Source organism: Saccopteryx bilineata, chromosome 5, assembly GCF_036850765.1.
Source record: "Saccopteryx bilineata isolate mSacBil1 chromosome 5, mSacBil1_pri_phased_curated, whole genome shotgun sequence".
Lineage (NCBI taxonomy): Eukaryota > Metazoa > Chordata > Mammalia > Chiroptera > Emballonuridae > Saccopteryx > Saccopteryx bilineata.
In genome coordinates, this window is record NC_089494.1 from 26,054,362 (window position 1) to 26,076,157 (window position 21,796).

Genomic DNA, 21,796 nt, shown 5'->3' on the forward strand with positions numbered 1-21,796 from the left:
AATCCTGCAGTTATAAGCTAAATCTTGGGACTGTTAAGTAGGGCATGGTGAAAATAGTTAACATTTAAAAGTGCCCAAGGGCCTGACCAGGTGGTGGCACAGTGGATAGAGCGTTGGACTGGGATGTTGAAGGACCCAGGTTCGAGACCCCGAGGTCGCCAGCTTGAACATGGGCTCATCTGGCTTGAGCAGTCACTGGTTCCAGCAAGGGGTTACTCAGTCTGCTGAAGGCCCACAGTCAAGGCACATATGAGAAAGCAATCAATGAACAACTAAGAAGTCCCAACGCGCAAGGAAAAACTAACGATTGATGCTTCTCATCTGTCTCCATTCCTGTCTGTCTGTCCCTGTCTATCCCTCTGACTCTCTGTCTCTGTAAAAAAAAAAAAAAAAAGTGCCCAAGGGAGTAGATCTTAAAAGTTTTCTTCATAAGAAAAAAATTATAACTATGTGTAGAGATGGGTATTAACTAAACTTATTGTGGTAATCATTTCATAGTATGTACATATATCAAATCTTTGTGTTTTATATGCAAAACTAATACCATGCTATATTTATACTGAAAAAAGAATACATTTGTGATTGTTTTGGAAATCACCCTGATATTAGCAGTGGCAAGTATTTCTTAAAGCCATATTTAATTATTTGTTGTATGAAGAAATTCCTAAAGTAATTATTTGATTTTTAAACATTATGTGTTGCATTAGGATGCAGAAGGACTAGAGATGATCTTTCACTATTCACATAAATGCTTTAAATAGTATCTTTTCCAGCAAGATAAAATAGTTGAGCTAGTAATAATTAGGCCCCCACTTCTTTTTTTTTTTAATAAATTTTTATTAATGGTAATGGGATGACATTAATAAATCAGGGTACATATATTCAAAGAAAACATGTCTAGGTTATTTTGTCATTAAATTATGTTGCATACCCCATGCCCAAAGTCAGATTGTCCTCTGCCACCCTCTATCTAGTTCTCTGTGCCCCTCCCCCTCCCCCTAACTCTCTCCCTCCCTCCCTCCCATGTCCTCCCTCCCCCCACCCCTGGTAACCACCACACTCTTGTCCATGTCTCTTAGTCTCGTTTTTATATTCCACCAATGTATGGAATCATGTAGTTCTTGTTTTTTTCTGATTTACTTATTTCACTCCGTATAATGTTATCAAGATCCCACCATTTTGCTGTAAATGATCTGATGTCATCATTTCTTATGGCTGAGTAGTATTCTATAGTGTATATGTGCCACATCTTCTTTATCCAGTCTTCTATTGAAGGGCTTTTTGGTTGTTTCCATGTCTTGGCCACTGTGAACAGTGCTGCAATGAACATGGGGCTACATGTGTCTTTACGTATCAATGTTTCTGAGGTTTTGGGGTATATACCCAGTAGAGGGATTGCTGGGTCATAAGGTAGTTCTATTTGCAGTTTTTTGAGGAACCACCATACTTTCCTCCATAATGGTTGTACTACTTTACAGTCCCACCAACAGTGGATGAGAGTTCCCTTTTCTCCGCAGCTTCTCCAACATTTGCTATTACCCGTCTTGTTGATAATAGCTAATCTAACAGGGGTGAGGTGGTATCTCATTGTAGTTTTGATTTGCATTTCTCTAATAACTAATGAAGCTGAGCATCTTTTCATATATCTGTTGGCCATTTGTATTTCTTCCTGGGAGAAGTGTCTGTTCATGTCCTCTTCCCATTTTTTTATTGGATTGTTTGTTGTTGAGTTTTATGAGTTCTTTGTAAATTTTGGATATTAGGCCCTTATCTGAGCTGTTGTTTGAAAATATCATTTCCCATTTAGTTGGCTGTCTGTTTATTTTGATATCAGTTTCTCTTGCTGAGCAAAAACTTTTTATTCTGATGTAGTCCCATTCATTTATCTTTGCCTTCACTTCTCTTGCCATTGGAGTCAAGTTCATAAAATGTTCTTTAAAACCCAGGTCCATGATTTTAGTACCTATGTCTTCTTCTATGTACTTTATTGTTTCAGGTCTTATATTTAGGTCTTTGATCCATTTTCAATTAATTTTAGTACACGGGGATAGGCTGTAGTCGAGTTTCATTCTTTTGCATGTGGCTTTCCAGTTTTCCCAACACCATTTGTTGAAGAGGCTTTCTTTTCTCCATTGTGTGTTGTTGGCCCCTTTATCAAAAATTATTTGACCATATATATGTGGTTTTATTTCTGGGCTTTCTATTCTGTTCCATTGGTCTGAGTGTCTATTTTTCTTAGGCCCCCACTTCTAATGATAGATGTCTTAGGAATAAGTAATTATTTCTAATGTGAAAGAAAGTGCTACTTCTTTGGGGAAGGTGGTCAGGCTAAGATTGCTTGGAAGTGCCCAGGCTAAGAAAACAGGTGGGTGAAAGTGTGTGGTGGGTAATAATCAGATGATCCTCAGTCTAAATGGTTTATTTAGTTTAGTTTTCTAAACTAAGAATGTGGGCTTTAGCATGAACTTTTACTCAGTCTGTATTTTAAATAAATTATACCAATTTTTTGCTTCAGAAACTAACCACTCAATTAAAATTAAGAGCTTTTATAAATAAATAATATTCACATGTGTAAATATGGATATAAGCTTTAGCTTTCATGTGTCTTTATACATGATTTAAAAGGTGTAGGTTTTTCTTAGGCTGAAATTGGTTATAAAACTTTTATAATATTTTTATTCTGATTATTGAAGTAAGGAAAGTTAATATGCAAAATATAAAAAATACAGAATAAACAACAAAAAAAATAAGACTAGTAATTCTACCAACATAGAAACTATGAACATTTTGAAATATGTTCTTGCACATAACATGAGATATATTGATATATCAATATTTACATGTATTTTTAAATAATATCTAGAAAATATTATTTATTACTCAGTATTTTTTTTACTTAGCAATATACTGAACACTTCATGTTAATGTTCTTCTAGAATGTTATTCCTAATATGTGCACAGAAGGATGTCATATATGGAGCTATCATTACTAATTGTTTAATTGTCTATTGTTGGCCATTTAAACTTTTTAAGTATTTGTTATTTTAAATAACATTCAATGCACAGTGTCTTATATAAACCTTTATACAGCACTCATTATTGCCTTAGAAAATGGTTAGAAGTCAAAATTTGTGTGAAGAGTTTTTCACATTCTTTAGTTTTTGACATATATCATGAAATTTTTGTTCTAAAATGCTTTTGTTGAATGTTATACTCCCATCAACAAAGTGTGAAGATGTTCTTTTCCTTAAATCTTTATCAATCTTGGGTATTTTTATTTAAAATCATCTTTGTAGTTCTTTTAGCTGACATGTAAGATTTTATTGTTTTAAACAACAATTTGTTTATAGATGTTTTAGCCATTTTAGCCATTAGATTTTATCTCTACCTTTTGCCCAATTTTCTTTTGTGGTTTTAAAAAATCATTATAGAAAAGTTTAAAAATAACATTAAGAATATTAAACTGTTACAGATCTTAATCATCTTTTCCTCTAGTTTATCATTTCGTGTTGCAATTACTATCTTTAGATAGTAACTCTGGAAGGTAATTAGTTGGAAAAATGGCATTGGTGGTGCGTAGCTAATAGGTAAGTTTTTTAACGTGGCCAAAATCACTGTATGATTTCCAAATATGTGTCATTCTGTTCTCTGGCCATGAACAATGCCCCTGGATCCAACTACTTATGTTAAATGGAATTTCTTTGTCATAAAGGTGGGGAGGAAGTGGTGGAGAAAATGATACTGTTTGTATAGTACACTACAAATCTATAACTATAATACCTGCATAAAACAACTCAACATGTGGCCAGTAGTTAATATATTCAAAAACACCCTACTGTCTACACCAGAAGAATGACGTAAATATTTTGGTTTTACTAGTAAAACCGTACCTGCTACTCCATCTTCCCGCACCTCACCATCCTCCATGAGATGGACAATGGGGAGCACTGCTGCACAGATGCATGCTGGGAACACTGCCTGAGGGGGCTGAGGCACATGGTGGTTTGGTGTGTGTTCAGTGGTGTGCTCCTCATCTGAAGCAGAAGACATAACCAAAGTGCTTTTTATCAGTATTATAAACACTTTTCAGTTCTAGGCTTACATATTTAACACTCTTGGGTATATAGATATCCCAGTACCAGTTGCTAAAAAGACTCTTTTCCCCATTGAATTTTCTTGGTGCCCTTCTCAAACATGAAATCAATATAGGAATGTAATGGTTTACTTCTGGTTGTTCAAATCTATTCCATTGATCTGTTATCCAAACCTTGTGTTAATACCATAGAATCTTGATTATTGCAGCTTTGTGTTGTTTTGAAGTTGGGAAATGTGAGTCTTCCCACTTTGTCCTTCATTTCCAAGATTATTTTGGCTGTTCAAGGATATGGAGCAACTGGAACCTTCGTACATTTTGGTAGGAAGGTAAAATGATACAGCCACTTTGAAAAAGAGTTCGGTAGTTTTTCTCACAGAACTTGCACATAACTGCTCAATGCAGCATAATTAATAATAGCCAAAAAAGTGCTAACAACCCAAATGTCTACTAACTGGTAAACTAATAAAATGTAGTATATTCATACAATGGAATCTTATCTAGTATTAAAAGGAAGTTAAGAATTGATACACGTGACAACCTTAAAAACATTATGCTGAATCAGAAACTAATAGCAAAAGGATACATGTTGTATGATTCTATTCATGTGAAATGTAGAGAATAGGAAAATCCATGGAAACAGAAAGATTCTTTTTTACCAAGGGTTTGGGGATGCAATGGATAAGAAATGACTGCTAAAGAGTATATTTTCTGGGATGATGAAAATATTCTAAAATCAGATAGTGGCGATGATTGCATACCCTGTGAGAATACTAATATCCACTGCATTATACACTCCAAAAGAGTGAATTTTATGGTATGTGAATTATATCTCAATAAAGCTGCTATAAAGAAAGACAGGTGTAGCTTGGGCACTATCTCCATAAGTTGTGTTAATTAGCATTGGTCATTTTTTAAAGTTTCCCAGGGTTGTGGAGCCAAGGGTGAGAACCATTGTTTTCTATACAACTTTTTAATATAACTTTATAAATCAGCGATAAAATTTGTATCACTGTGAAGCATAATTTCTGTGCAACTTCTTGATGACTTTATAAATAAGTGCACTTAAGAGTGTCACATTTCTCCCTGGAAGCAGATTTCGGTGCAGCGGCAGCATGAGCTGTGGTCTTCCTTTGGTGGTTTAGTTTTTTCAGAACAGCATCTTAAAGCATCCTACTGGGTCTTGGCCACACGCTGGGATACCCCAAGTAGATTTAAAATATACTGATGTGTGAGTCCCACCCTTAGAGATTCTGATTTGGTCTTGGGCGTGACTTGGACATTTTAAAAAAAGCTCTCTAGTTGAGTGTAATGTGTAGCCAGGGTTAAACTATAAACTGGTTAGGAAAATGTCTACCGACCCCTCAGCAATATGATTACTTGAAATGTTATTAAAGTAGAGCCAATCGATAGAGGACAATTGTTGGGTAAAATCCACAATAATTTTTTCAGGCCATTACTCAATCCAATATATATATATTGAAGTTCCAAATATATATATATATATATATATATATATATATATATATATATATATATATATTGAAGTTCCAATATATATATATTTGGAACTTCAAGCCTTGAAACAAATTCTTTAATGAAAGCAGTGTAGTGTAGTGAAGTGAGATAATGTTAATTGAAAAATATTTCAAAACCCATGAGTCATGAGGAATAAATATCACATTTGCAAGAGGACACACCTTCGGCACTAACAGCTGAACGCACTGACCAGACCGACCCGCGGCGGAAGGAGTAGTTCCTGTGGGAAGTGCTGGAGGTACAGGATGGACTGACAGACAGTCGGCGGGAAGCCAGATTGGTGACTTCTTCTACTGGCAAAGAAAATGGGGAATGTGAACTTTGGTTTTATAACAAAACAGGTTATCAACACAACTATAGCTGTACACATGTCACAAGTGTATACTGCCCTCAGAGCACAAAGCTTAAGCAATTTAGAGTGTACTTAGGAAAGGGAAAAAAAAATTACACAAAGAAGACAAAAATTCCTCCCAAAGATTCCACAAAAGCAGGGCAGAGAATCATTGGTTTTAGAATAGTTCCTAAGTTATTTTCTGGTGCCAACCAACAAATTGTTTGCACTTCTGAAGGCTGAAGCTAGTCAATTGACTAACCTCATTTTTAATAATGAAAGATTGATTGCATCCACTTTAATAAATACTCTAGATTCAGCTGTTCCCTGAATTAAAATCACTGTTTGGTCCATTCTCATATTGCTTCATTCAGGGTAGCTAACATCCTTTTCTTTAAACAGGACAACTTTAATCATTTAGAAAACTAAAACTTTTCTCTTTCTTTGAATAGTGTCCAGAGGTGAGAGAGAGATAGAGGGAGCATATCATCTCATTTCACATAAAACTATCAGTTTATTTTAAAGCAAATTCTTTCCCTTCCATGTGACTCAGCCCCCCCCAAGAAGTCCCATGTGTAGAGGGCACCTTCTTCTTCTGGCTCTGAGTTGGGTGTGCAGGTGGGCTCGTAGCAAGCCTCCTGGGTGATGGGGATGGCGGTGATGAGGCTGGCTTCTCGACCAAGACGTTTCTTCTCTTCTTCCTGTTGCAAGTTCTTTAAGATGTGCTCTGCCCTTTGATGGGAGCGGGACACAGCCCGGGCAGAAAAGGATTTCTATGGAGACATGAAAGCAAGTTTATTTAATAGCAACTCTTCTATAAGGGTCACAAGCATAAAGAGGGTTCCAATGAATTACACAGATGCAGTACTTTGTCCTCAGGAAATGTTAGTATATCCATGATCTAATTTCCTGGAGATTTACTTGTTTTTCTACCGAGTTCTCAGGTTGGCACAACTAAGCTATTCTTTTTCACTCAATCAGAAAAATTCTTCAAGAATTTCTGAAAATACCTGACTTCATCTTTAAGATTTTGGGTGATATCAATGATTCCCTCTTTAAACATTAAAATCAAATAATTTTAACCCTCTCTACGGGTTTTTGTTGTTGTTTGATAGAGACAGGGAGAGAGTCAGCGTGAGGGACAGACAGGGACAGACAGACAGGAAGGGAGAGAGATGAAAAGCATCAATTTTTCATTGTGGCTCCTTAGTTGTTCATTGATTGCTTTCTCATATGTGCCTTGACTGGGGGGGGGGTCTACAGCAGAGCAACTGACTCCTTGTTCAAGCCAGCAACCTTGGGCTGAAGTCAGCGACCTTGAGCTTCAAGCCAGTGACCATGGGGTCGATGATCCCACGCTCATGCCAAGCAACCTTGTGCTCAAGTTGGTGAGCCTGTGCTCAATCTAGCACTTGAGGGTTTTGAAACTGGCCCTCTGTGTCCCAGTCCGACACTCTATTTACTGTGCCACCACCTGGTCAGGTTCTCCAGATTTTTTAAACTGGCTTTACCTGAAGGTCATTTATTTCATAAGGTTAATAAAAGAGAGGATTAGAATCATGAAAGGGAGTAGGAAAGAGAGCTATCTCTCATATAAACCAACTACTTATGGGGTTTATTGCATTTTTTAAAATCTCAAGTGTCTGTCACAGTGTAAATAAATAATATCTGTAGATAAACACAGTGACACACTGTAAAAACCTTAACAATATTTATAGAAACAAAGCTACAGATGAAAAATTATGAGAGGTGATGGTGTTACAAGATGAATGTAAAATATGATTCAGTTTACCTACAGCAAAGGCCTAACAGGTAAGGACACAATAAAGGAGAAAACATTCGCTCTGCAGAGTGGCCATTCTATTGAATATTTGTGCCTTCATCGTGATGCTTACATTGAGACAAGTTCCAAGAGCTTTGGGGACAAAGTCAGTGGTTTCAGAACAGGGAAGGGAACGTGGGTGTTCTCTGCTACCAATATGAAGTAATGTCTATGTATAAGAGTGACTCCACATCTCTTTGTTGCCTGTGGTCATGTAGGGTTGTAGAAATAGACAAGAGGTGCTGGTCAATCTTCTAAAGGGATGCATTCATACACGTCCCCTTTAAGCCAGATCCTAACATAGACTAATGTTCTTATAATCGTTGGCACAACAGCAGTTTAGGGCATTTGATGGGCCAAATGGCGATTTATTTTCAGAGTCAGGGTTGAGATAGTTTATTATTATGATAAGATAAGAGTTGTAGAATGAAAGAAAAAGAAGTGAATATAGACCAGCAGACTTGGTTTGAAATTCACTGTCAACTTGGAATAAAGAATGTGTTTGGCTTCAATGAATCCATCACCTTTATGGGAGAAGAACAAAAGGTCCTTATGACAGGGCTCCAGCTGATGAAATGACTGAACATATGGGGGAGGAACCAGGTGTGCCTTTCTCTTTGGCATGAAAACCATCAGATATTAAGGTACGATATGCAGAAGAATTAAAATAAAAATGTTTATGGATAGAGTTCAAACAGTTCCCCATAGAAAACTACAATGCCTAGAAAGTGAATATGAGATCTTCAAACTGCTTAACCTAATTTGACATATTCAACTAACTTATTAAAGAAGTAGAAATAAAATCAGCAAAATATTGTTTTTTTGCTATTCCAAATGACATTTTAAAAAATACTAGTTTATTTGAATAAAGAAAGCACTTTCTTATTTTATTGTATAAGAGTAAAATGGTAGAACCCCTTGCTGGGAATATTTTCTTAGATGTATCAAAAATCTTTAATATTTATATACCAATTGCCGTAAGTGCTATGACTTTATAATCATGGATTTGTATCATACAAAGAGATATGTTTTGTTTCCTTATTTTTGCTTTATTTTAAAATTTTTCTATATTACTTTTGTAATGTACAAAAATGCTATTCAACAGGTTAAAAAGTCTTATTTTGAAAATTTATTTTTTTTTCACAAAGCACATGTACTTGGTTCTTGCCCATAAATAGACTGTTTTAAACTTAACCATTAATAAATTACATTACATACAGCAGTGATCTACTAAAGGAGCCTAAGACCTGAGGCCTCAGAGTGATGTTTGTGATGATGATACTGATAATCGATAGAATGAAGAACGGACTCAGGTCAAAACAGGAAACAGGAGCTGCCTACTCAGCACTTTCTCTTACTCATCCAGGATCAACACCATTAGCTTTTAGGTAGCTTAGTATCACAGGTGAAAAATGTCTGTTTTATAAATAAATAGAGGCAAAAGTGTTATCTTTGGCCAATAAATCAATGTCTAATAGCTTTACAAGGTAACTGCTGCTTTAATTATAAAACAATACTGTGTTGTCTCAGAGGTCTGCAAATGCACTCCAGAGGTTAATTCCTTCTATCCTGTTCACAAGAACAAAATACCTTTGTGGCTTATTTTCTGGGTTGTTATATTCTTATGACAAAAAGTGAACAATCTAACACATTCGTTGTTTTTTTCTCCTACATGTACATCAGGAAGCCTGGTGGGTGGGGGGGAGTGTCTGTTACTCACAGACTGGTCTTCATTAATGGGGTCCTGGACACTCCCGCTGCACTGAGGGACCCATGGCGGGTCAAACATTGGGACAGACGGCATTCCAAGCACTGGCGAGGGCAGGGTGAAGTTGATACTGGGAGGTGGGATCTGTGAGTTGAGAGCAGAAGAATGAGGTAAGATGGAGAATAAGCTTGAATGAGTCTAAAGTGTAATTATGACAGTCTAATAGTACACAAGATATTATAGAGCATAGGACAAACCTCTCTGGACCTCGGTTTACTCATTAATAAAATGCAGGGTTTCAACTAAAGAATCCCAAATTTTGTTAATCACTCCATCTTCCAAGCAACATTTATCTGTATATATATATAGCAAAATGTCTGGATGATTACATATCAAACTTTTAAGTGCTTACCTCTAGGGATGGTAGTGTGATCTAGAGGTTTACAGAGACTTGATTTTTCTTTACGTTCTTCTGTGTTTTAATTGTTTAACAATAAGAATTCATTTATATATGAGTTAAGTTTACTTATATAAACAGAGAAACAAAAACGAAACGAAGCTTCTCTTGGGCCATACACTGTCGACTTAAGGTTCACAAATTTCAACAAGCCTTGGGTTGGGCTTGCTAATCTAATTCCCATGTGGGAAGGATCCCTCACCTTAAAAATCTGCTGTGCCCCCTCCTCCATCCGGGGCCAGACCTGGTAGCGGAACCTCCAGAGTGTGTGGAACTTGAGGACAGCGTTCAGCCTCTGCACCGTCTCTGGGTGGTGAAACTCTGACATCAGCATGTCAGACACGGCCTCGGGGACTTTCACCGCACACAGTAGGAACATGGCAGCTAGAAACAGACAGTCAACAATCCGTCAGCTATGCATCTTTTAATTTTGCTTGGTTCTTGGGGATGGAAAGAAGGAGGAATTGCTCCTATCTCTCAAAAATGACTCCTGAGCTCTTTGAACCAGGCCACCAGCATCGGCGAAAGCAATGGAAACCAAACATCATCCTGTGTGTCACCCACGGTCTTTTGATATCTGGAGTGAGGGCAGCGACAACATGACATTTCAATAGAATAACTCATTCTCCGCAAAGTTTCCTTTGGCTCACAGTGAACAGTGAATGCCAGAGGAAGCAAAGGAAAAAAGGAAATTGCACATTGAAATATCCTTTTTAGGAAATGGCCAGAGTCATTTCATAATAACCCTGGGACAATACATAAACATGACAATTAAAAACTGTCTCAGTTACATCCGTTGTGTTAAAAATAAAATCCACTTTATAGCCTCTATTAGAAACTTCTACCCTCCTGGACATAAAAGAGACTGAGAAGCTGAGATTTCATAAATCATATTACTATTGCTGTTCTTTTTATTTCCAGAAAACACAAATGTCAATAAGAGAAAGGTCAGGTGCCATAAGTTATAAAGCTAGTGAATAATAAGATATATAAATACACTCTATTGCAAAGATGGAGTCAGTGGCAATTATAAAAACATAATTTAAAATCCCTTTTGTATTTTTCCCCAGAGCCTCAAAATATCATTTAACTTATCTCAACTTTTGTGTTACGAGCTTTCAGAATTTATTTGAGCATTTCTTTTCTGGTTTGGGATCAGAACCTGGCCAGGGTCGGACTGGGTCAGGCTTAAAAACCAGAAGGGATCCAACTTAATCTGGACCGAGTCCAGTGTGAGTCCAGGTGAATACAATTTGTTTTCAGGCTGAACAAATAAGTTAACTGTACCAAAGATAATCTTGAATTACACTGGTCACAGTAGAGAACTTTTAACCGTCCTAGATAAGCTTATCTATTTATAAGGTTATGAGACTCAAGACAAAAAGTGGTCTCAGCCAGGAAAACATGTTTCCTTATCTGCAGTCATTGGTGACTAAGATGAGACATCCTGGGATGCCCACTCTCAGCATCCCGGGAAGGCTGGTAAATTAGCAAAGGGTATGAATTTTCACCAAAATTAGCTCTCCAGGTTGCTATCTATGGTGCTGCTGGTTGAGAGAGAAAGGTAAAATTTCACATTGTCCTTTCCTTTGCAAATTCAAATTTGCAAAAAAAAAATATTGGTTATTCGTCCTTTCTCTTCCAGAGACAGTGACTGCCTTCTTCTTTCTTGATAGTTTTGTTTCATGTCCTGAGAACTTGGCTTGGCAAACATTGGGCTGGAGGCCTCCAAAGCCCGATGGGGGGCTCCAAAACCTGATGGGGGGCTCCAAAGCCCTATGGGGGGCTCCAAAGCTCGATGAGGGCCAGAGAGAGAGGTGAGTTCCACTCCATCTGAGTGTTGACCGAACTGTGATATTACCAAATAGTTAAGAAACTAAAACTGACTTTATGAAGTCAATAAAAGCTTCTTGGAAAAAAATGGCCTGGAACTTTGCTTACAGGGTTCCCTGCAATCTTACTAGGAGAGTAAGGAAGATCACTTCCTGGTCAGCCCAGGAAACTCAAGATATCTTTAAGACTTCAAAAAGAGAGGAATTTACCTAAATATAGGATGGGGCAAAAGTATGCTTACAGCGGTTTGTATGAAAAATATTACAATGATTAATAAATAATAATACAAGATTAAATTATGTTTTGTGTCCTCACAACTGTAAACCTACTTTTGCTGAACTCTGTACATGGTCATTATAGGTGAAGTCTGACGGTAAAGTTTGGGTTTGGCTCTTAATCTGGAGAGACTTTAAAAATTCAATCTAAGATTCCTCATAAAAAGTTCCAGCAAAACAGATATAAAAAGAAGCCAGTCAGTATACTTATTATAGTTATATAAATGATCAAGCCAACTTTAACAAACTAGATTTATTCTGAAAACAAATTTGTCTTACTGTGATGTCTTACTTTGTCTTAGAAATAAGGATGATTGTTGATGAAAAAAATTATGTTTCAGTAGAAAATTATAATACAACTTTGTGGGTATCAGATTCTAGTCCTGTTCATTGTCTTTGAGGTTTTATTATATATTTGTATACCAAACTGGATTGTGAATTTTTTAGTTTCCTCAAATATCTGACCACACTTCTTCTAACTAATATTTCCATTCCCCCCCTCCCTTCTCATTTACAATCACTAAGAACAAAGACTGTCCTTGAACCTGTTTGAAATGAACCATCACAGGTCCTCCTCACCACCCAGATGGCAGCAAAACTCAAGAACTTGAATGTTGGCTCCACAACCTCCAGTTAAAAAAGAACTCCTCCAAATTCTTGGAACTGCACACCAGTTGGAGATCTAAAATTAAAGTTGACTGGGAGGTTCCTTCCGGAAGCAGACGCCATCTTGTGGTGAACAACCTTCCCAAAATCACAGACAAGATTTTCATCCTTTTGAATAAATATAAAACCTTTATTTCTTTGGCCCTTCTCCACTTGATTCTTTTTTTTTAATCCATTTTTTTAGAGAGGAGAGAGAGAGAGGTAGAGAGAGAGACAGAGAGAGAGAAGGGGGGAGGAGCTGGAAGCATCAACTCCCATATGTGCCTTGACCAGGCAAGCCCAGGGTTTCAAACCGGCGACCTCAGCATTTCCAGGTCAACGCTTTATCCACTGCGCCACCACAGGTCAGGCCTCTCCACTTGATTCTTGTCTCTCTTAATGCACCTTAACTCTGGCAACTATTACTGAATCTATTGCTAAGGCCATAGCTGTGTAGCAAAAGTCCCTAAAGTTTCTTGCTAAGTTTGTTTTAAAATTATTTAAAATTAAGTAATGGAATTGCTTAAGATTACTTACTGTCTGACCAAGGCAGAGTCTGTGCCATAGTAAATAGTACTTCTGGTATTGTAGCAAATGCAATAAGTGAACAAACAGCTACCTGGCGAGTGCCCTTGCAGGAACTTTCTCTGGTTTATTTGATAATCCATTGGTTTGGTTCATGGGGGCCCCGGCTAAGGGATATACTTCAGTCTCTTGGTATTATTCTTCTAATAACTATTTCAGTTGCCCTGGAGTTGTGTGTTCTCTTAGATAAAGGTCTCACATGCATGCTCACAGCCATCAGCAGTGTATCAGATGGGCTCATGTGCTTAGAGAAACAGAAACCGGTGAACAATGTGATAAACAGCAAACATGGCGCTGCAGGATCTGACAAGATAGCCTGAGTTTCTCAATAAGACAAGAGTAACTTAACTCAAATAGCGACTGAAAGTGGTGCCAACACCACATTTTTGATCAGTCTCTCATGTATGAGAAGATGACCAAAAGGGGGAAATTGTTAATTTAGTAAAACAAGGAGGCTGTGAGAGTAATGCGACTCTAATGCCATGACAGCCTAGGTCAGCAAACCAAAACCTCAGCCTGGGAATGCCTCAACGGTGTAAATCAGTCCTCTCATTCCAATCACAAACGGCCGATAAGGCTTTACGCCAGTGGTAGTCAACCTGGTCCCTACGGCCCACTAGTGGGCGTTCCAGCTTTCATGGTGGGCGCTAGCGGAGCAACCAAACAGCACTGTGATTACATACTAACCGACTAACTGTTGATCAGTCAAGATCAAGACAGCGGTCAGACTCTGTTACAGGGCATTTGTATTGGGACAGCACCCGACCTCTTTCGCGACCACCTGGCCTGCATCCGCGAGTGGCCAGGTACTTGACCTCGGGTCCACATCCGCTGCCAGATCCGGCGGGCAGTTTATGACCGCTATTGTTGCCCAAAAACTAGCAGTTCGTGGTTTTATTACCCCGTAGACAAAGAACTCCATGGTTCGATGCTTCTTTCTATGAGAGAAACTGCCGCACAATGGAGACACCAATTAACTCATATTTTCATCTCGATTTCCAGATTTTAGGGTAATAGGGTGACATTCTAGAAACCCCCTCCTTGGACTGCAAAACTAGCCGATGTCTCGCTACTTTGCCCCATCGCAACGAAGTGATGCCATTGGCCAACACCCGCTATATAAAATTTTATAAAACGCACAACCACCAATACTAACTTAGCCTCATCTCGATAAACTCTTGCTTAAGCATGACACTTGTAACATCGCAACCACGCAACAGACTTCAAGCACATAAGTTTTGTTCACGTTACATAAGTGAAGCTAAGTCTTTATGTAATTGAAACTAAAGTCAGTACATAGTTAGATTTCTGAGAGCAAGCACGTGCTTACATCTTCAAACAAAATATTGTGAAATATCATGAGCCCATGTCTCAAAAAAAAATACGCATGCAGCTATTTGCCAGAGTATCTGAAGATGGGTTTTATAGAATCTGTTGCAAATGAACAACGTCCAATGTGTTTATTAAGCCATAAAACATTATCCAATGAAGCAATGAAGCCAAGTCGATTGCGAGAACATCTTTCTACAAAGCATCCAAATGACAAGGACAAGCCCCTTAAATATTTTCAGGAAATATATAAAAAATTTCAAAATCATTCAATTATCGTTGCATCATTTAAGAAACAACATACAATGAATGAAGATGGATTAATTGCCACTTATCGCATTTCACAAATAATTGCAAAAAGTGGTAAAAGCTATAATATTGGAGAAACTGTAATAATACTCTCTATAAAAGACTTTATCTCAACAGTAACGCAGCAGGATATACCTCAAATTTTAAAAACGTTGCCCCTAAGCGATAGCACAGTAAAGTGACGAATTGATGAAATGGCAGTTAATGTTGAAAACAAACTTATAAGTATTCTCCAAAACTCTTCATTTTCCATGCAATTGGACAAATCTACCATTGCAGATAATGATGCTTTATTGATGGCATATGTACGCAATTTTGATGAAAACAATATATTATGAGAAGAAATGCTATTCACAATAAATCTCATCACAAATACAAAAGGATTATCTATATTTAATACTGTGAGAACATACTTTACAAAAAATAATATTCCTTTAAATAATATTGTTGCATGCGCTACGGATGGAGCACCATCAATGGTAGGATGCTATCGTGGATTTGTTGCTTATTTGAAGCAGGAAGTGCCAAATGCTTTATGTATTCATTGTGTGGTGCACAGACAACATCTTGTAGGAAAACATCTAAGTACAAGTCTCCATTCATCATTAACTATAATAATTCGAGCCGTAAACAAGATCAAATCCAATGCAAAGAATGATAGAATGTTTTGGCAGCTTTTCCAGGATAATAATGAAGGTTTTATTAAGTTACTTTTGCACACAGAAGTTCGGTGGCTGTCAAAGGGTACATCTTTGGCTAGATTTGTAGCATTATATGATAGTGTCATACAATTTTTTGAAAGTAATAATGAGACCAATCTGTGTCAACAGTTAAAAACGGTAAAGAATGATGCCTTTTACTTGGCAGATATTTTCAAGAGATTTAACAATGTCTATTTGCAGCTTCAAGGAGCTAATAAAACTCTTATAGGTTGCCAAAGTATTGTGCTTATTTATTGACAAACTTGAACTATTTTATTATAATCTGTTGAAGAGAGAATTTCATCAGTTTCCTCAATTATCATCTATAAAAGATGATATAACTCCAGATGATATTGACAGATTCAGTAGCCACCTCAACGAACTTAAATTGAACATGGAAAAATGATTTGAAGATATTTTGAAATTGAAGGTATATGACTGGATGAAAAATCCTTTTACTGCAAATATTAAAGAGGCTGATACAACTGGTCAAGAACTGTTAGAAATTAGATATGATGAAGAAAGTAAACATAAATTCGACAGTGGTGGATATGAAAACCTATGGCAAAATAAAAAAATGCCAGTCTTATATCCAAATATGTCGGAAATGGTATTCAGTTTATGATACCTTTCCCTACCTCATATCTCGTGGAATTAGGATTTAGTGGTGTTAATCATATTATGATGAAAGAAAGAAACCGCCTGAATATTTCTAAAAGGGGAGACCTTCGTTTGTTCCTCACAAAAATTGAACCGGATATTCAATATTTAGTTCCCCAGCATCAGCCTCAGGGATCTCACTAATAATTCAATGAAGTAATGTAATTTCTACGTATGCAAAGTATAAATAAAAAGATTTAACTATAGTAAGTTGTTTTATAAAGATTTATTCTGCCAAACAGCGAAAATCCGACATAAAGTACTTGGTAAGTAATTATTATTATATGCTTTAACTTACTGTAACTCTGCTTTATAAATTTTATAAAGTAAAGTTACTTCCCTACTTTATAAATCACCATTACTGTGGAACCAATAGGCGGTTGGAAAATTTTACTACTAACAGAGATACAAAAGTGGGCGGTAGGTATAAAAAGGTTGACTACCTCTGCTTTATGCTATAGCCAATCAATAATTGTCTTAATTGGCTTCTGTCTTTTTCTCTAAAACAGTCTCTCCCTGAGCTCCTTTTACAGAACTGCTTGTCCCTTCTGGTTTGGCACTTCCAAGTTTGAATTGATTTTTGCTCAAATAAACTCTTAAAATTAAAAAGTTGTCTGTTAGATAGAAATAAAAATGCAAAGTGCTAAATGGTACTGACCTATCTGCATGAAAAAAGAAAAATGTAATGTCTACATACATACTTACACACATACATCATAGATACGGCCAGTGTACCCTGGAAGGGACCTGAGAAACTGAAAGCTTTTAGCTTCTGGGGAGGGGGACAAGGAGTCAAGGGAAAAAGAGTGATACTTTTAGTTTTGTACACTTTTGTATTATTTGAATTTTCATTGTGTGTATTTTGCAATTAAAGTAAGTATATAAAATTAAATAAATATATTCAGAAAGCAGGAAAAACATGAAGAACCCACATTTTGTATCTACCATTTATCAGCGATGTGTCTTTGGATATATCACTTAAATTTTGACAATTTTCTCTGATATTGCAATTTGGATATAGAATATTGCTTGCAGAAGATTTAAGAAAGTAAATGATAGTGTTTCACGGTAAATCTGGGAAATCAAACAAAAAGAAGAATGTTATCTTTTGTGAAATACAGTGCAAACGTAGGTTCTGGAGAAAACCGGTTCCCTGTCATTTGGTAACAGCCTGGGAGAGACCCACTGCCCCTGTGAACACTGTATAGTGAAATGAAGAGTGCAGGTGGTGGCCAGGCCTCCTCCCTATGGTACACAGATCTGTTTGGAGTTCTAGCAATTGCGGTCCGTAAGACCTAGGAGTGAAAATGAGATAAACGCCTCTCTTTCTTGTTTAAAGCCTGGGATGCGTGGCAGCTGGACCAGGGGCTGGGCAGTCTTCCCTTACCTGCCGCCCCAGCCATGTGCTCATCCATGCTGAGCAGCAGCTCCCAGGCAGCCGGCTGGATGTCTCCGTACATCTCCTCTGTCAGAATCGGTGCTGCCTTGATTAGCAGAGATAAGGGAGCTGGCGACAGGCTCATCACCTGGGCGAAGAAGAAAACCGTGGCTTAAAATTTTTGAAGACACAGATTGCTCTACTCCCCTTGAACCCAAAGTACCATTTCTCTCTCGGCTTTCCATAAATGACCTTAAAATACTTTCTAAAATGGAGCATGTTTATTGGCATGGTGTATTATGAGCTTTATACCTTATCAGTTGGTGTGTAATTAGAAAATAATCATACTAATTTTATGACGCTTCGCCATTAAAACTGCTTGGCAAACACTTAAAGAGTAAACTGTAGAACAGGTATAGAGACGAAAAATCAAGTCTCCAGCCAACATATCTGTGCTAAAAGTCCTGATGGCCTTTCAAAGCATCTTATTGTCCTTCCTGTTAAAAGAGGATTTCCACTGAGAATTATGAGCACCTTCTAAGCTATAAAGGAGTTCTATTCAGATGTGAATTTGGATGGCATTTTGCCTTTGAAATACTATTTTACCTGTGGTTATTGTTTCAGATTAGCCTACAAAATCCGATATGATCCATTATTTCAGATAATTTATGCAATCACTGTAGGTTCTAAGCAAGTCTAGATCTTTAATAATCACTTTAAACACTTTACAGAAAATCATAAAAAGTCTTTTTCCCCCTGAAGAAATATATTATGATTTAAAGTTTTGGTTATAATAACAATATACCAAAGTATCAAACATTGAATAAGTAAGGTAAGTGTACTATTTTATTTAATCTATGCACTAATCTTTTGAGATGGGTCTAGTGTTGTAATTCCCGTATCCCCATCCTGTAGGGCAGGGGTCGGGAACCTATGGCTTGCGAGTCAGATGTGGCTCTTTTGATGGCTGCATCTGGCTCGCAGACAAATCTTTAATAAAAAAATATTGATAATAACATTAAAAATATAAAACATTCTCATGTATTACAATTCATTCATTTCCTACCACTCATGTTCATGGTTGCGGGTGGCTGAAGCCAATCACAGCTGTCCTCCGGGACAACACCAAATTTTTATTGGATAATGCGTAATGTACATGGTTCATTGTATGGCTCTCACTGAATTACATTTTAAAATATGTGGCGTTCATGGCTCTCTCAGCCAAAAAGGTTCCCGACTCCTGCTGTAGGGGATTATAACAGAGACTGAAAAAAATTAGGTAACTTGCCCAAGGACTGGTGCCAGAGTGGCAGATGTGGAATTCGAACCTAGACAGAGTTATTCCCAAACCTGTGAGCACCGCCCCCATACCCTGGTGGGAAATTAGCCCCATTGCTGTAGGGAGAGAGGGGAGAGGCATGGTTTTAGCAGGGCTCCCCAAGCCCCACTTCAGTGGAAACTGGCTGTCTAGTAAGGAGGGATACTTTCCTTGCCCACTTGGTGGTGCCCTTGCTCACCAATGAAAAGGGCCATTATGCTCACACTGTGCCACTTGGCACTGTATGTCCCCAATATTAGCAAACAGGGTATCTGGAGTCCCCTCCCTGTTACGCTGCCATGAATGTTTCTGATCCAGGTGCCAGTACCTGAAGTCTGATGTATTTCAGCATTCCAGAGTCCTTTTTCCCTTCCAGGTTGGCATCTGAGGCTCTCTTCTTCAGAGAAGGGGTCCTCAGGCACGACTTATCTGAGCACTGGAAAGTACAGGAAGTATGTCATGAGGAGTGTTGTGCTCTCTCCCAAACCAAAGGCGCTGTTTCCTCCAAATTCTCTAAACAAACACCTTCATCTAACGGCAAAGACGACTTCAGGCTGTGTGTGTGTGTGTGTGTGCGCGCGCGTTTCCACACTTTTTGAAAATTAAAAGCAGTAAATTTTGTTATAAAGAAGGAAGCTTAGAGATATTTAGCAACAGACTCTTTTTTATTGCTGTGGAAACTGGGATCCAGAGAGGTGAAGTAACTTGACCAAGTTGCAGAGTTGGTTGTTAGCAGAATAAAAGAAGGACAAGAACCTCCTGACTTCCATTTTAGGGTTAAATGTAATCCACCAAGCTGTAAAAACACAAATCTTTAAAAATATTAAGTTAGTTAAAATCCACTCTATCTAGCAGTCCCTTTATACAAAGGTTGGATGTTACAAGCTAACCATTTGGTCACACAAGAATGTAAATATTCCAGGGAAGAGTGTTAGAAAGTAAAGAGAAAATACTTATCTAGGAAGGACAAGTTCAGAGTATCTATCTTCCAGGCCTGAGGTGCACAGGTAAACTGGCTTCTTTTAAAAAACATATTTGTCTATAGGAGACAGCAGTTCTTTCAAACTGGTGCCTCGACTAGGGTTCAAGAATAGGCCTGGCTCATCTGCGTAAGCACAGAGGAAACAGCGTCTTCCCTCGACTCCCTAAATGCCAAAGAATAGAGCGAGCAGAGCAGCTGGAGGAACGATGATCCTAACGGTGACAGGTCCTTGTGTATTTTTCCTGAGTCTGGATTCCTCCTCTCTTTGTACTCCAGGCTGTGCAAAGCGACGTGCATCCCTCTGCATGGAATCAATGCCCATTTGTTTTTCCGTTGCTGTGTCAATGAAGTGCTTTTTCCCTCATTGCCAAAGGAAAAAACTGAGCTCCTTAAGAATTTTGAACAGTGCACCACAGTGTTATAGATGGAGATACTTTGAAAGAAAAAGGCAAATCCAGAAGAACATGCGTGTTCCAAGAAAGTCTTTCAAAACTCTGACAAAAAGGCCTAAGACATCACATCTATTATGCGACTGGTATTGAACAAACTTTTAAAATAAAGCTACTTGGAAGTGAATCGGAGGTTTTGCTGGGTTTTCTAAAGGTAAAAACTTGGAAGCACACACTTGGGTACACTATCATTTGGGGAGAGAAATCCTGAATTTTTTTTGGTGAATGAAAAGCAATATACAACACTAACATCATGCCTATTTTTTATAATTTGAAAACTATTCTAAAATTACATGTGATAATCATTTTCCATCTACATATAGGGGCATAACTGACTTCCTTTTTAAGAAGTTATTTTAGAAGTGGCAGCTCTCTTTTATTCTATTTATAAAATAATACATGCAAATTACAGAATATCCGGAGAACATAAAAAAGCTATGAAGAAAATAAAAATGCTTCAAATCCCCAACCCAGCGATGGTCATTCTTTGTTTTCTTTCAGACCTTCTCCCCATTGGACATCTTAATGCAATGGCGAGCACGTTATGTCTGTAGCATACAATTCGAAACAATTCATTTCACTTGGTCTTACAATGACTATTCCCCTGGTAGTTGTGATTATTTTAAAACACAATTTTAAAACTTGTACATATTTTACCCTTTTCTCCTTTGGCTGGATATTTTGTCTCTCTCGGTATTACTTATTTTAAAAAAATAAAAACTTCTTGATTAAATTACAGAAATTTTCACCAGGCAGATACAGGAAAACACTCAGAAGAAAAAGAAAGCGAACATATGCTTGTCTCTGACACTCTGAGAAATGTCGGGTTCTGTTTAATCCCGTCTACTGGGAACAGAAGGTAGAAGTCAACCTTCTCAGATATCAAATAGATAATATTCTGAAACACTTTCTTTAGGAAACATGGTGTGTTCTGGTGGTCTCCTAATAATTCTGATGCTCCTTTTAGTGGAAAGGGAAGGATGTTGAAAGGGCTTGCACACTAAGGTGATGGGCCAGTCACTCTTCCTGACAAACTGCTGATTCTTGAAAGGTAAATATCATGGTGGGTTCATGTGTGATGGACACTTGAGTGCACTATATGAAGGTCCTAAAGTCCCTCTACTGGTATGACCCCTAACTCAGACTAATAAGGCCCTTTAACAGTTGCTTTTAGCTTTGGTGACTTGATGTAACACCTGGATAGAAGAGAACTACAAACAGGATTGAGTAGGAGACTGGTTCTACAGGCATCTTTTAGTTATTAGTGGTTCTTGCAAGAATGAAGAATTTCACTGAACTGCAAGGTACACATGGGGGTTGGAGTTACACATCAAGCAGGGACCTGTAAAGACACCCAATACTAATAACCCAAGACCTGGGCC

General features: G+C 37.7%; 1 protein-coding gene across 5 annotated transcripts in view; it reads right to left on the minus strand.

Moving 5' to 3' along the window:
• UNC80 (unc-80 homolog, NALCN channel complex subunit) overlaps nucleotides 1-21,796 on the minus strand; it is a 213,369-nt gene that overhangs the window by 61,200 nt on the left and 130,373 nt on the right. For 4 of the 5 annotated variants that reach the window (XM_066278794.1, XM_066278791.1, XM_066278793.1 and 1 more), the window contains 7 exons: nucleotides 19,312-19,419; nucleotides 17,675-17,813; nucleotides 10,153-10,334; nucleotides 9,506-9,637; nucleotides 6,550-6,736; nucleotides 5,794-5,925; nucleotides 3,891-4,034 (listed from right to left, as the gene is read on the minus strand). In XM_066278794.1, the coding sequence (XP_066134891.1) occupies nucleotides 3,891-4,034; nucleotides 5,794-5,925; nucleotides 6,550-6,736; nucleotides 9,506-9,637; nucleotides 10,153-10,334; nucleotides 17,675-17,813; nucleotides 19,312-19,419 (1,024 nt within the window). The remainder of the gene's footprint in view (nucleotides 1-3,890; nucleotides 4,035-5,793; nucleotides 5,926-6,549; nucleotides 6,737-9,505; nucleotides 9,638-10,152; nucleotides 10,335-17,674; nucleotides 17,814-19,311; nucleotides 19,420-21,796) is intronic. The other variant, XM_066278792.1, reaches the window with a different exon arrangement.